The sequence below is a fragment of the Lissotriton vulgaris genome, chromosome 10 (genome assembly GCF_964263255.1).
Source record: "Lissotriton vulgaris chromosome 10, aLisVul1.2, whole genome shotgun sequence".
NCBI lineage: Eukaryota > Metazoa > Chordata > Amphibia > Caudata > Salamandridae > Lissotriton > Lissotriton vulgaris.
This window is the reverse complement of record NC_141698.1, coordinates 455,750,441-455,766,109: the sequence shown is the minus strand read 5'-3', so window position 1 is coordinate 455,766,109 and position 15,669 is coordinate 455,750,441. Positions and strand designations below refer to the sequence as shown.

General features: G+C 45.2%; 1 protein-coding gene across 1 annotated transcript in view; it reads left to right on the top strand.

Annotated features, from left to right (window-relative positions):
• WDR90 (WD repeat domain 90) overlaps window positions 1–15,669 on the top strand; it is a 1,374,469-nt gene that overhangs the window by 499,751 nt on the left and 859,049 nt on the right. The window contains exon 20 of the mRNA XM_086941318.1: window positions 5,976–6,115. Within this exon, the coding sequence (XP_086797444.1) occupies window positions 5,976–6,115 (140 nt within the window). The remainder of the gene's footprint in view (window positions 1–5,975; window positions 6,116–15,669) is intronic.

Genomic DNA, 15,669 nt, shown 5'->3' with positions numbered 1-15,669 from the left:
GGTCCCAAAACGTGTTTTACCCATGCAATTTTCCATAGGAACCTTTAGTCGCAGCTACAGCCCAAACTGCTGAACGAAATTACACCAAATTTGTCAAAAAGGTAGTCCTTGGTTCAGAGTTGTGCCTTTTGGTTAAATGGTGTAAATCCGCTCAGTAGTTCCTGAGAAAATCAAAATTAAAATCACATATACATCTATGGCGGCGCTGGATCCGCGCACCCTGCCGAGCATGAGCTGTATGCTAATAGGCTGTCAACACTCCGAACCAGGAAGTGTTGGCAGCCAACTTGTGCCTTGGTAGAACCTCGGGGCTTTTTAAAGTAATGGATGGGGGGGCTCAAAGGCCCCCCAAGCCCCGGGGACGGCCAACCCCCGGGGCTTCATCATGATATAGGTAGGGGCTCACGGCCCCCCACAGCCCCGGGGACCGCCACCCCAGGTGCTTCTTTAAATTAGTGGGGGTCTCTCAGGCCCCCTCAGCCGCGGGGACCGCCACACCCCAGGGCTTCTTTAAATTAGGTGTGGGGGGCTCACAGGCCCCCAGCCCAGGGGACCGCCACCCCCGGGGCTTCTTCAAATTAGGTGGGAGGGCTCTTAGGCCCCCCAACCCCGGGAACGCCCCCCGGGGCTTTAAGAAATTAATCAACGCGGCCCCGTGACCACCACCACCGGAGCTTTATTTATTTTTTTAAACACGCCCGGGGATCGCCACCTCTCCAGTGCTCTAAATATTTAATTTGGGGGGTCCATGCTGGACCCGTCAGCCCCGGGGACCACCACCCCTCTGGGCTCTGTAGATTGTGGGAGGGGGGCCAAGCAGCCCCCCTCTTGGAGCCTCTGATGGCCCTGGGGACCGCCACCCCCAGTGCCGGCTCCTGCAGTGTCCACCCCGGGACACTGTAGTTTGCTATGGCAGGAGCCTTGCGGCTCCCGCCCTGACATAGCAAACTTAGTTTGAATTTTGAAAGAGGGAGAAGTGAAACCTGCTCTCTCTTTCAAAATTCAAACCCAAATTGCTTTTCCACACGGGAGCTGCATCTTAACAGCTCCCCGTGTGGATAAGCAATGCCGGCTCCCGAAGGACGCGGGGAGCCGGCGGGACCGTGGGGTGATTAGGGACCCCCCCACGGACCCTCAACGGAGAGGGCCTGCCCTGGGCGGATGGGGTCCCCGGGACTGCAAGTGGCCCGGGTGGGGGCCACGTGGCCGCGTCCCCAAAATGTTTTTAAAACATTTTTTTAAAATAAGAAAGGCCGGCCCGAGGGATGGGGTCCCCGGGGCCATTAGTGACCAGAGGAGGGGGGGGCACGCAGCCCCCTTCCAAAACTCTTTAAAAAAACAACAAAAAGGCCATGCCCCGGGCGATAGGGTCCCCCTTCCTGAAATGTTTAGAAAAAAAGGGGGGGGTCAGGCCCTGGGGGATGGGGTCCCCAGGGCCAAGAATATTAGGGAAAGAAGGGGGGCCCACACAGCCCCCATTCTTAAAATTTAAAAAAGACCGGCACCGCGCCGGAGGCAACGCCCCCTCCTTTCAGCACTCTGCAAACTGGCCCCCTGGCGAATTTGCAGAAGGGGAACAAATTCCCCTTGAATACTGGGGGTCCCTAGGGGCCAACTAGCCTACCAGGAACCTCCAGTATGCACCAGGGGGCTGCTTTGCAGAGAGGTGTTCTGAGGCCACGCCCCTTTTTACGCTTCTCTGCAACACAGCTCTGTGGCGCTTACTGGAGGTAGCTGGTGGGCTAGTTACACCCCAGGGACCCTCAGTAATCAAGGGGAGTTAATTCTCTAACTTAAAATGCGCCACGGGCGCGTTTGCACAGTGGTGAAGGGAGGTGGGGGGCCTGAGTTGACATGTGTGTAAACACACCCTGTGGCGCTCTTTAAGTTGGGGAATTAATTCCTCTTCAATCCTGAGGGTTTCTGGGTGCCAACCAGCACACTAGGTACCTCCAGTAAGCCCCATGGATCTGCGTTGCAGTTTGCAACGCAGCTCTCTAGCGCATCCTGAAGGTACATGGTGGGTTAGTTGGCCCCCAGGGACCCTCAGGATTGAGGAGGAATTAATTCCCCAATGTAAAGCGCGCCACACGGTGTGTTTGCACACGTCACCTCAGGCCACGCCCCTTTCCTTCACCACTGTGCAAACGTGGCGCGTTTCAAGTAGGAGGATTAACTCTTTCAATACTGATGGTCCCTGAGGGCCAACTAGCCCATCAGGTATCTCCAGTATGCGCCAGGGAGCTGCGTTGCAGACAGGTGTTCAGAGGCCACGCCCCTTTTTACACCTCTCTGGAACACAGCTCTGTGGCGCTTACTGGAGGTACCTAGTGGGCTAGTTTGACCCTAGGGACCCTTAAGATTCAAGGGGACTTAATCTCTCAACTTAGAACGGCCAGAGGGCGCGTTTGCACAGTGGTGAAGGGAGGGGACGGAGCCTGGGGTGACGTGTGCAAACACACCCTGTTGCATGTTTTAAGTTGGGGAAATAATCCCATTCAATCCTTAGGGACCCTGGGGGCCAACTAGCCCACCAGGTGCTTCCAGTAAGTGCCACTGTGCTGCGTTCCCGAGAGGTGTTGCAGTCTGTGCCCCTTTTTACACCTCTCTGCAACGGCGCTTACTGGAGATACCTAGTGGGCTAGTTTGACCCTAGAGACCCTCAGGATTCAAGGGGACTTAATCTCCCAACTTAAAACGGCCACAGGGCGCATTTACACAGTGGTGAAGGGAGGGGATGGGGCCTGAGGTGACGTGTGAAAACACGTCCTGTTGTGCGTTTTAAGTTGGGGAAATAATTCCCCTGAAATCCTGAGAGCCCCAGGGGGCCAACTAGCCCACCAGGTGCTTCCAGTAAGCGCCACTGAGATGTGTTTCACAGAGGTGGCCTAGGCCGTGTCCCTTTTTTACACCTCTCTGCAACGCAGCTCTGTGGCGCTTACTGGAGGTACCTAGTGGTCTACTTGGACCCTAGGGACACTCAGGATTCAAGGGGACTTAATCTCCCAAATTAAAACAAACACAGTGCGCGTTTACACAGTGGTGAAGGGAGGGGATGGGGCCTGAGGTGACGTGTACAAACATGCCCTGTGGCGGGTTTCAAGATGGGGAAATAATTCCCCTTCAATCCTGAGGGACCCTGGGGACCAACTAGTCCACCAGGTGCTTCCAGTAAGCGCCACTGCGCTGCGTTGCAGAGAGGTGGTCCAGGCTGTTCCACTTTTTACACCTCTCTGCAACACAGCTCAGTGGCCCTAACTGGAGATACCTGGTGGGCTAGTAGGACACAAGGGACACTCAGGATTCAAAGGGCCTTTATCCCCCAAATTAAAACGGCCACAAGGCGTGTTTTCACACTTCAGCTCGGCCCCCCTCCCTTCACCAGTGTGCAAACGCGCCCTGTGGCGCGTTTTAAGAGGTAGTTTTAATCACCCTGCCCTATTATGTACTAGGGGCTTACAGATGAGGTAATTCTAATCACAGGGGTACCCCAACGTATAATGTTCCCTAGTGTATGTAGGTGTTTAACTGTATTCTAAGTGTCTTTTAGCATAGCACTGGCTCTAGGACTGGTTAGTCAAAGTCAGTTACCACCAGTACCCATCTGATTTTTTTTTTAAAAACTGCACCAAAACCCAAACATTTATAAATTCATCCAGGCACTCTCCTTGCAGTACTCTAATCATTCATTCATTACCCAAGTACTCATGCACTGAGCCAGTCCTTAGCACATGGACTGCTTCAAACGCCTATCCACTATCCACTATGCATGCAGTCCTCTAACCACCTACACACTTGTCTTTCACACTTTCAATTCTCCAGTCAGTATCCATACACTTCCAGCAAACACCCTGTCACTCCTCTTGCACTCCTGTAGTGATCCATTCAGCACCATTGACTAACCATTCACTGCGCCAAAACCCAACCACTTATAAATTCACCCAGGCACTCTCCTTGCAGTACTCTAGTCATTCAGTCAGTACCCAAGTGCTCATGCACTGAGCCAGGCCCTAGCATATGGACTGCTTCAAACACCTATCCACTATGCATGCAGTCCTCTAACCACCTACACACTTTCCTTTCACACCTTCAATTCCCCAGTCAGTATCCATACACTTCCAGGAAACACCCTGTCACTCCTCTTGCACTCCTCTAGTGACCCATTCAGCACCCTGTACTAATCCATTCACTGCACCAAAAGCCAAACACTTATAAATTCACCCAGGCACTCTCCTTGCAGTACTCTAATCATTCAGTCAATACCCAAGTACTCATGCCCTGAGCCAGGCCTTAGCACATGGACTGCTTCAAACCCCTGTCCACTATGCATGCAGTCCCTAACTAACCAACACACTTATGGTTCTGCAATTATACATTCAACAGAAAAAAACAATATTTCAGTTTCAATATTTTAAAAAAACATTTTTATTTCCATTTATAATAAAAATATACAATGTAATTTAAAAAATAACATATGTAAAAATAAACAGTTAAAAAAACAGTAGAAAATCAGTATAAAAAATACATATAACTATTATTAAATTTAAAAAACCTTCGAAATTCACTGAAAAAAACATAGGTTTCAGGCATGTTATAGTTAGGAATTAGCATTTAAAAAACCTTAAAAATTCACTGAAAAAACCATAGGTGTCAGGGCTGTTCTAGTTAGCTGGACATTTCACTCGTACAAAGCCATTGAACTTCTGCTAACTATAACTCGCCCGCCTGCAATCCACTGCTGATGATGTCACATATTACATCATTCATGACATGACAGATATTCACAGTTTAGTCACTATCCAATATATTTAGTGGACACTATAAATTAGTCAAGTAAACAGTCAATCACACTGCTACTAAATATTTATATTTATATATCCACTCATTCTTCAATGCAGATTGCTATATATATATATATAACACATATTTAAATAACGAACCAAACCACATTCACTGGATGATGTCATCAGTGATGTCATCAGTGATATCACTGACCATGTCATGAATGATGTAATATGTGACATCATCCGCAGTGGATTGCGGGCGTGCGAGTTATAGTTGGCAGAACTAACTATAACGGAGGAATTTCAATGGTTTTGTTCGAGTGAAATGTCCAGCTAACTATAACAGCCCTGAAACCGATGTTTTTTTCAGTGAATATATATATATTTGCAAGTTGTTGTCCAAAATTAAAGATGCACTCAGATGAAGGATTTTTTATCAGAAACTTTACTTTCAAACCGGCATTTCATTACAAACATTTTCTATAGCCTGACGCGTTTCAAAGCTCCTGCTCTTTCATCAGAGGCTTGCTAACAGTCTACAGAAGCATTAACACTCACTCTTTTCCCCTCGGCATCCTAATAGGTAATTGCCCTCAGGTGGGCCTACCAAGTGAGTTCCAGTGACTAGGATGGTTTTGCATGAGATGGAGCTTTCTATTTTCATCCTTTGAGTATGGTAAGATTGATAAGCAACAAACCACTTTAGGACTTGCCCTTCGATGCCTATGCAATCCTTCAGGCTGTTAATCAGAGAGTAGTAATTGATTGTATTAAAGACAGCTGCTAGGTCCAGTAGTACAAGTAGACTGGAGTTGAGGAAGCTGAGTGAATCGTCCAGAATTCCTAGAACAGCAGTTTCTGTGCTACAATCTTGTCTGAATCCAGACTGGAAATAGTCTAGGAGGTTATTTACTTGTATTTGGGGACAGTGATCAGCTCACAGTATATCGCTTGGCTGTCAGCCATATACTTCTGTTCAAAGCTCCACAGAAGCGCTTGCAAATGGTTATTAATTCCTGTGCATCTTCCCAGTGTTTGTGTCACAGTTACTAAGAAGGTACAATGATTTAATGCAGTTTACTCGACCATAAATGTAGCACAAATGTTTTGATATGTGCATTCTTACTGGAGCTTAAGAGACTCACACCTGTCTGTGTTTCAAATACTATTATTTTTTTCCCTAATTTATAGCAATATGACTTCACTTCAGTTGACGAGACTCCTTGCGCTGTAACATTCCATCCTCTGCGCCATGTGTTCGCTTGTGGATTCAGCAGCGGCATTGTGCGTGTTTTCAACGTATCATCCTCCTCACTCCTTGTGGAACATAAGTGAGTCAGCAACTAAAAGCAGTTAAGACAAATGCAGGCAATAGAATATTTGGGAGGGGTGTTGAAAGCCAACAATGTGCACATGTTTGTTAATTGCCCCATCTTGCGTATATTCAGGGATGGACTAAGTAAGGTTATGTCAGTTATTTTGAATAGGGCATTTGAGGTATACCTCTCCATTATTTTCTGCATGGCGGCTGGAATTATGTGATTCTGTGACCGCGGCCATTTTGGCATACTTAAGGATTTGTCGTGTTTGCCTCATAATCCGTCAAATGCTGCATAATGTACAGACTTTTGTTTGCAAAAATAATGTTTATTAGCTCAAATGGATCAAACATTACTAAAAGCATGGCGACACATGTTCCTGTGTAGTGGAAACCACCTTGCAACAGTGGACTGGCCATATTTCAATTGCTTTTTGCTATATGTAAATATTATACTGGTACTAATAAAGAGACATTCTTGTCCAGACAGTGTTACCATGTGTAAAAAGGACAACACAGCAACGTAATACTATCACAAAGTTTAGCCACCTTAGGCTGCATAATTTGCCTTTTCTTGCTGCATAATCTACTCAACCCTTCGGCATAATTCGGTCATTCCCTGCTGCATAATCCCATTCTCCCCTGCTGTATAATCCCAATGGCCCTTGGCTTATGTAATATTTTGGGTAGGAATTATTGTAATCCAAGACTGAACGATAGGGGTATATGAAGTCGAAAGAATCAGTTCACAGGACTTGAGGTGACGCAGGCCTGAGTGAATTGTTTTTTTGCTTAAAATTATTCTTTGGATAAATTATGCATAAAACGGTCCGATGATTATGCAATATTGAAATCCGAGGTCAGGTTGGGCCTTAACAGTGAAGATCTGTTCAGGAAGGTCTGATCTATTGGGCCCTTTTTAGGTTGAGCCTAGTGCAGCGCGCATGCGTTGCTTTAGGAGATGACCTTTAGAAATCGGTCAGCTCTTTTCAAGCACTTGTGCTTGTGCTGGCATCCACCTTGCAGGAGCGAGCAGCGACGGGCAAGGGCCATCTGTCTGCAATTAGCGTTGCCACTCTCACGTCTGTACTTTCAAGCACTCGTGCTTTCTCAATTGCGCTCTTTGTTTGGCTGAATCAATGGGAGCCCTCTTGACATCTGGCAAGAGATATGCTGCGCTCCTCTCTAGGCATGACGAGCATCATGGCATTTGTTCGGCAATCTACTCACACGAATAGACTCTCTCCGCCGCATATGGGCATGTTGAGTATAATTTGTGCCTTCTGCTTTGTGGCCAATGTGCAGTCAAATGGGGGTGGGGGGGGCATCTCTACAAAGCTGGTGCGACCTTCTATCCTTGTAGGTGTGAATCATGTAGTGAAGGTGCAACATCTTTAGACTACTCTCTTGGTGGACTGTAGTGCTGGGGCGTAACACAGGGGCCTGCTGCCCAGTGTGACGTCGGAGACTCGATGGCCTGTGATCACACTCTGCGCAAGGGAGAGGGGAGGGCGACATTTTATGTTACGCCTCTGCCACAGTTAAACCTATCAATAAAACACAAGACATAAAAACGAGACAATACCTTTATGGACGGAGGAGGAGTTGTAATGTACGGGCAAAAAATCATAGCTTTCTTTTCATTCGTATTGACCGATTCATGTTCTTTATTATGTAAGACACATATCCATATCTAAGCATTCATGTCATGAATGAATAAAGCCTTCATTTTAACACCTGAGCAGAAGCGGTCAGTGCTATTTCAGTAGAAGGTTCACCCAAAGCGCTAAGATGCCATACTAGTGGCCGACCATGTGATTTAGAATTCCCAGTGATACAACATAGAACATTTACAGCAGGCGTATTGGACATGTGTCAATAATTGGGCTCTTTTTATTCACCCCCTACTGAGCAGAACTTGGGGTTCCTGCAGAGATCTACTCACCTGTCTGCTTTCTTACTGTAAATGTAAGTTCACTTTTCTATCTCGTTCAAATCTGGTGCCTGTCAGTCTTAATCTGATGACTCGATGCTGTCCGTTGGTTCAGTACAATTTTTTGCGTGTATGTCTCTCCGATAAAGAATCTTAGATGCACAATAGCCAACTTTGGGTGAGTGGCACAAAGACTGACGTCATACTGCTCAGAGTAAAAGTTACACAAAAGAAACATTTGCAGAATGTAATTCGAGAAATCTTCTGGCAAATACTTATAATGCATCCATAAGTTACACATCTTTTTAGATGAACAACTGTGCATGAGAGCCGGTTTCATATGTCACAAAAATATCCACTTTGACATTCTTCACTTGCCCACCATTTTATTTAGTTATCAACTGTTGCATGGCTAAACACTTATATGGTCCCAAAGGCGAGACCTGTTGGCTATGCCAATGCTTGTTCCTATTGGACCCAGTGGGAGGATACAGCACATTCACTCTGAACACTATGACGCTGAAATAATCCTGGATGGGACAAACAGAAGATTATTGAGAATAGTTATTGAATCAGGAGAAGAAAACTGGGATAGAGCAACGTCATCCAGTCATGAGCAATTGGCTAACCCAAAGCCCACTCTAAGTATGTTATGTATTGAAAACAATATGAATACCTATAGACCGCAAAAGCTGCCTAAAGCTGAAACATACAAATGGAAAAAGAACACTTGAACGCCCTGAGTGAATATTTGGTTTCCTGCAATTTTGTTGCCTTACTGTCGTGCTGCCAAGGGACCCTGGGGTGAAGCCTTCTTCGTGCCTAAACATCCTGCCACCGCCATTCGCACGGACCGCGGACTACCGGGGTACTACAACCCCCAGAAGGCAGTGCGGTCACGCGGGAACTATCGCGAGAGAACAGCGCCACCCATAAAAGACCTGGTGAGCCCCGCGGCGCGGGACGCACCCGGGCAAAGCCCGGGCCAAGGGCGGGCCCGTCTGTGCCTGGATGAGGCTGGGCTGCGCCCACTTTCTAAGCCCTCTGGTGGGACTGCATCCAAGAAGATCTGATAGTAAGGAACGACTATTTGTTTTTTCGTGAAGGTGATTGGTAATTTGTGAACATCTATCTAACACTGTAGACTAAAAGCAGAGTGGGTAGCTTACCTCAGCTTTCTAATTGTGAACCATTTAATTGTCTTGGAAAATATTTTGGGTAACAACTGAAGACTACAGGAACCTAAGATTTAAACTGTAGATCATTAATCCTGCTCACTGAGCTGATCTCTTCACTACGGCCATGGGTAAAAGAAAGATGCCTAGTCCCAAGACAGGAGGAGCGGTACGACCATTGGGTGATAGACAACAAACCTTATTAAGTTATCTTACTGGGGCCATGGGCGCATTAGATAAGCAAATATCATCTGTGGTGGAATCATTAGAGGCTGGTTCTGTTTCAGTTTCAGACCAGCCTAAGGTATTAGAACCCCTGGGTGGCACCCCAAAAACAAAATCAATTCCAAATGGGTGCTTTCAGTACGCCCCCAGAGGAGATTGTATCGAGTGATTTGGACTCCTCGATGCAGCCACCGCAGAAGAAGCAAAATAACCCGGTCCCAGATGTGAAAAAAGTGGGTGAACAGGGCCAGGGTGATGGCACAAAAAATCAACCGAGGTCTGCCCCGCCTTTAGTTACAAAACAGGGTCACCAAGGGAAAAAGAAAGTGGGGACTAGAAAAGGCTCTCACAAGGGGAAGGAAGATTCCAATAGAAAAAGTAAAAATAATTTAACTGAAATAAGGAACTTAACGACCTTGGTGGAAAGACTGGATCTTTACTTAAGAGTCAGATTAGACCAACTGGGAGATAGACTAACTCTGATTGAAAAATCTATCTCAACAAACTCTGATCATCCTAACAGTAGAGATCTGAGAACCCCTGATTTGTGCCCTGTGAATACAGCTAATAATGTACTAACTAGGCATCCACATATTATAGACCTAGACTCTAGGACAACAAACGTGGTGAAGCAGTCCAGTCCTCTAAATAGCACAAATACAATGGGTAAAGACTCCTACTCACAGAGAAGTATATTAAATCCTTTACCCACTGCAGACTCTAAAAATGAGTATAGGACCGTTAGACCTATAGGAATCACTGACCGATCACATTTTTCTGCCCTCCAATCACAGTGTAACTTAATTTCTGGACCTACTCCTCAAGGTGATTACCCGGATAAACATCTAACAGATCAGCACCTACATTTGCCACCAGAGGCGACTCCGTATGTGGTTGTCTTAACAAACGTCCCGAAAATAGGCCCATCACTAAAAGAGAACTGGGTCTCATTAAGGAATAAATCATTATATTGGCTAAGCGAGAGGACGGGATTACCGCACCAACTCTTTAATGAAATTAAGATGGCAAGAAGGGTGCAGTGGGTTGGATCCCGTAGTAAAATTTTTCATGGTGACTGTATAGTTCTTACATTTAAAACACCAAAATTAGTGAAGACCTACTCTGGGCAGGAAGCAGTAATTCAGTAGCCATGGGTGAGATTAACGTCCTGCCGCTTGGTTTCTTTTATCCCCCCTGTACCTGGGCCACAACGCTAATAATACCAACATTAACACAAACACTAATAGGTACGGCCCGATCATGGAAATCGGTATAATGTTCAAATAACCAATAGGTTCAGTGCCTTATCGGGCTTAGAGGAAACTGATTGACTGAACAAAATAAAGAATGTCCAGCAAGGGAAATATAAGGTACGGGTGAATCTGGTTCTTCCCCCGTGATATCCTCTTCTCATACCGTCCAATTTCCCATGGTCGGGAAGAGCCTTAAATCCCAGGATCATTATCCTCGACTCCTGGATAACACCACAGCCCCTATTCTATCCAGGAACGTTCCACAAGACCAGATGGTATAGGGGAGGTGACATGTATGGCTAATACTGTACTTTCTGAGGGTAGTGACAACTTTCGGTCGTTTGAGAGGGGACATCGGGATGAGTCAGGAGTCAATATCGCATTCTGGAACGTGGCAGGTCTGCGAACCAAAATCGATAACGATGTATGGCTCAAATTTGCCAACAAGTTTAAGGTACTTTGTTTACCGGAGACCTGGCCTACTAATGCTATGGCCCTGGAGGGTTATAAGGCCTACTTCTCTACTGCTATCCCTACTACATCAGGGAGAGCAAAAGGTGGTCTGATAACGTTTATATCTAACCTTCTAGATTTCGAAGATATAGCTCCCCTTCAATTGGAGGCAAACTATCAAATAATTTCCCTTGGAACTAGAAACAAGACAACTATCTTCTGGTCAACTTTTATAATAACATTTACAACGTACAGTTGCTCCCCGTTTTAAAGGAGATTCGATCCACCTTGTTGGAGTTTAAATACAAGAATGCTAAAAATGTGCTAATAATCTGGGGAGGAGACTTCAATTTATCCCCGTGTGGGCATAATAACGATCTATCATGTGGTTTGACCAATGAGGATGGGACCCATTTAATTCACTTTCCCCACACAACCATTGGAAACTGCTTAAATGAAACTTGGTCTATGCTAGAACTTATCTTAGTAAATGACCTAGTAGTACCGCAGGTGCCATTGACCCAGACCTTTAATGGTAGGGGGGCAAGCACTATAATTTATTTTATATTTGTATCTAGAAATGCAGCGGGCAGTGGGCACTATAGAACAAGCCCTTAACCTGGCCTTACTGATGGCTAAATCTACTAATGCAAAAGGGGGGGGGGGTTTCTACAAGGCTTATGTAGACTTGCCAGCAGCCTTTGACTGCGTAAGCCATTCTAAATTGTGGAAGGTTCTGAGCAATCTGGGAATAGACCCGGCCTTATTAAACTTTTTGAGAGAATTGTACTCGAACGCTACGGCCATAGTTTGGTATGGAAAAGGGGGTGATCTCACGGCGTCGTCTTTCAAAGTGGAGCATGGGGGTAAGGCAGGGATGTGTCCTGGCCCCATTCCTATTTTCGCTTTATACAAATGGATTAGAACAGGCGATGTTGGAGGGGTGCCAGGACCTACCCTGTTTGAGAAAAAGACCAATTCCTGCTCTACTTTACGCGGACGACGCCGTGATTGTAGCACAAACCCTACTAGAACTGCAACATGCTGTTGATAGATACTACACTTATATGGCCAAACTAGATCTAAGGGTTAATATCAAAAAACCCTTTGTCATGACTGCTGGGGTTCGAAATAAGAAAACGCGTAGTGTTTATATTGAACATACTAAATTGGAAACCACTATTGCGTACCCCTATCTTGGAATTTTAATTGACAATAAGTGCTCCTGGAGGCAGGCTATAGAGGCTAGGAAACTGTCGTTTATTAGGGCCACTACAGCATTAGTTAACTTCGCACATAGGCTTTGTAAAAGATCACCAGTAGAAATGTTACAAATCTATCAAGCCAAATGTGTTACTGTGGCGCTATATGGTGCTGGGGTCAGGGGCCATGGAAGAGTGGAGGCTCTACAAAAGGTAGAAAATAGCTTCTTGAGGTACCTCTTAGCGGTTCCACGTGGCACTTCCACCTTCAGTTGCCACGCAGAGTTGGGTTTGCTATATATCATAGACTTAGCCAAACTCCAACCGCTCCTTTTATGGCACTGAATCTGGTCATCGCCAATAACTAGTTTTTAACAGGGAACTCATGAGCGATTGCCTTGCTCTTGATAACTCACATAAAATAGCCTGGCTTTTGTATGTTAAAAACTTTTTGTCAGACCTAGGCTTAATAAAGTACTACCATGACCCCCCGCTGATAATTGAGATTCCCAGAAAAAAATGTAAGAAAATAAGTTTGGCCCATATGGAAGATTTGCGGCTATTCACGGAGTCAGCCAAAAGTTCAGCCCAGCATATTTTATCGGTGCAAACTACTCTGACTATCCAGCCTTATTTAACTTTTAGACTGAATGGATTTGACAGGTTTGTGCTCACCCGTTTTAGAATGAACACATTCCATCGCCTGGTCACATTCCCCAAGGTCAATGACTGGTCAGACTCATTGTGTTTTTGTCCTTGCAATGGTGTATCCCCACAGTCTACATTCCATGTGGTTATGTTCTGTGGCTTCTACCAGGAAGCAAGGACACACTGGGTTGCACCAATCCTAAAGATCATGGGGTTACGACAATGTCGCCCAGCCTTCCTGGCAATTCTATATTTGGAAACTGAGTGTTTTGCAAAGAATGTGGCTAGATTTTTGAAACTCTGTATAAAACATAGACCATTAGATGCACTGAAGGAATTATTGTTACATATTTCAGGATATTTCCCTTTTACTGTTTATTCAACTGTTATGCTTGACCTAATTTTAAACTTGGCTTTTTTGCACTATTGAACTTTGGAAATGGTACGCTTAGCAGTCGTTAAATATTAACTACGTTTTTAAAATGTATTTATTATGACAAGCATGTAACGGGTTCTGTATTTTTATAATGATTGTTTTAAATAATGAACTTTTATGGTTTTTCTATCTTAAAAACCGAATAAAGGAAATTTGATTGATTGATACACCACTCTCAATCAAAGCAAGTCACTTGAAATGCAGCAAAACCAAACTCCTGTGTAGTGGTATATTTTGCTTTCAGCAAACATACAACAACAAAAAATATTAAACGCTATTGTGTTGAATTGACTTTCTGTCTTGGCCCACCCTTTCAACATGACATTACACCAAAAGGTCAAGTTCTTCTCCCTCTCTGAATGCATTCAGGGCCGGACTGGAAACTCAAAGCAGCCCTTCAAATTTTTTCAGGTTGCAGACCAGCCCCCATATGGTGCATAGCGAGTGGGGTTCTCCTCTTATGAAACTTTGGAAAAAATGGTGCATTCTACAACACATTTGTCATTATTTATTCAAATATATTGGCTTTTAAAGCATAGCAAATGATGACCTTACTGTGCACCCAGATATAACAATCTTTGTTTAGCTTCTTCAGTGATTCCCTCACTATCATTTTCCAACAGTGCCTCTTTTCTCTCCATAGCCCCTCTCTCACATGTATTTCATTTTGTTTTATAGCACCTCTCGTGCCAGTGTAGGGTGCCAGATCACTTTTCATCACACACACGCATTCAGAGGCAATGAATCATACGTGTATAAATTAGTGTATTGAAAATGTTACATAAGGCATATGGGACTACAAGGTGTAGGATTCACATGTCATCCACACTGATCGGCATTTTTTAGGAGTGCTTGGTCTGGAGATACACAAACTCAGAACATAATACAGTTGTTAGGGTTGGCTTTAATAATAAAAATTTATTTATACCCAAACAAGCTTTTTTTAACAACATCAGGATAATGAAAGACTGGGAAATACATAACTTTCTAACATGTAGCATGCAGTTTGCATGTAGCTCCTTGATGGCAGTTCATAGCTCACTATGGTAGATTACCATTGTAACTTAAGAACTGCGCAGCAACAAAGTTATCTCTGTGACAAAAGCAGTAACCCACTGAGCTATGCACATAAAATACCGTTCTTTGATATGCATGGTACATGTTCTTTGCAGCAGGCATAGTAACCTTCTGCGCTACCTTAGATGAGTCAAAACTGCCACAAAACAAAACTCCCATCTCTCTTTCTCTCTCTCTCAGGCACATTAATCACCAGACTTATCGTGACCATTTTATTGTTGCCCAAAAACTGCTGGGTATGCAAGAACTTTGCAGTGCTTCTAAAACTGCTGCACTACTACAAAACTGGCCCCCACTGACAAGGCCCCTCCCCCGACCATACTATCCTCCTGGGGAAATGCCTGATGCCCAGTCAGGCCAGTCTGGTCTTGAATGCATTTCCAATGACTCCTTGGGGTTTCACTGAGAAGTTGAGGGAGTCTGTTCTTGGGGGCATCCTTCTGGCCAGTTGGAGCTTGACAGAGCCTGTCCGTCATATCTCATTCAAGACCAGATGCAGGAGAGGACGGATGTCAAATCACTTGGCTAGGCCCTTACTTGCATTGAGATGTGAATGGGCTAGATTCCCCCACAAGATTCTGGTACCACCTCACAACTCAACTGTATGCAGCAACGAAAGTAAGAAACAGAGGTAGTGCATAAGGACAGTATTTGAAGAACTTAACTCTTCAATCCACCTTGCTGATCTGTCCTGACAAAAGTTACACAGATTGAACAGCATGTGACACGCATGTGACATGCTTAGACCTTCCTCCTGCCTCCACCAGATCGAGATATTCCTCCCACATCGTAGAACTGGACTTTGGCACATTCCATTTGGGACTTGTGGTTTTCCATTGATGGTCTCCCGCCATACAGTGGTCGGCATGGATTTCTTTTTATCTATAAAGGCCATCTTCTACTTCATTACAACCACTCTGACCATCAGCAGCGCGGGAGCCCGTTCTTTTTAATTTCCTGCCGAACTTTGGTGCCAGGGATTGTTGCCCTACCTGTTGCTGCAGAAGCTGCTTGGAGTGCTGAGGGGGCGCACTACAAAAGTTCCACCCAAGTGCCGCAGAGAGCCGCCATTTGACTCCTGACACAAGGGGACTGCATCCCCCACCACACTGTGCGGCAGTACAGTCGCCTAACAAGGTCACGTGCACCAGGAGGTGCTTAAAAA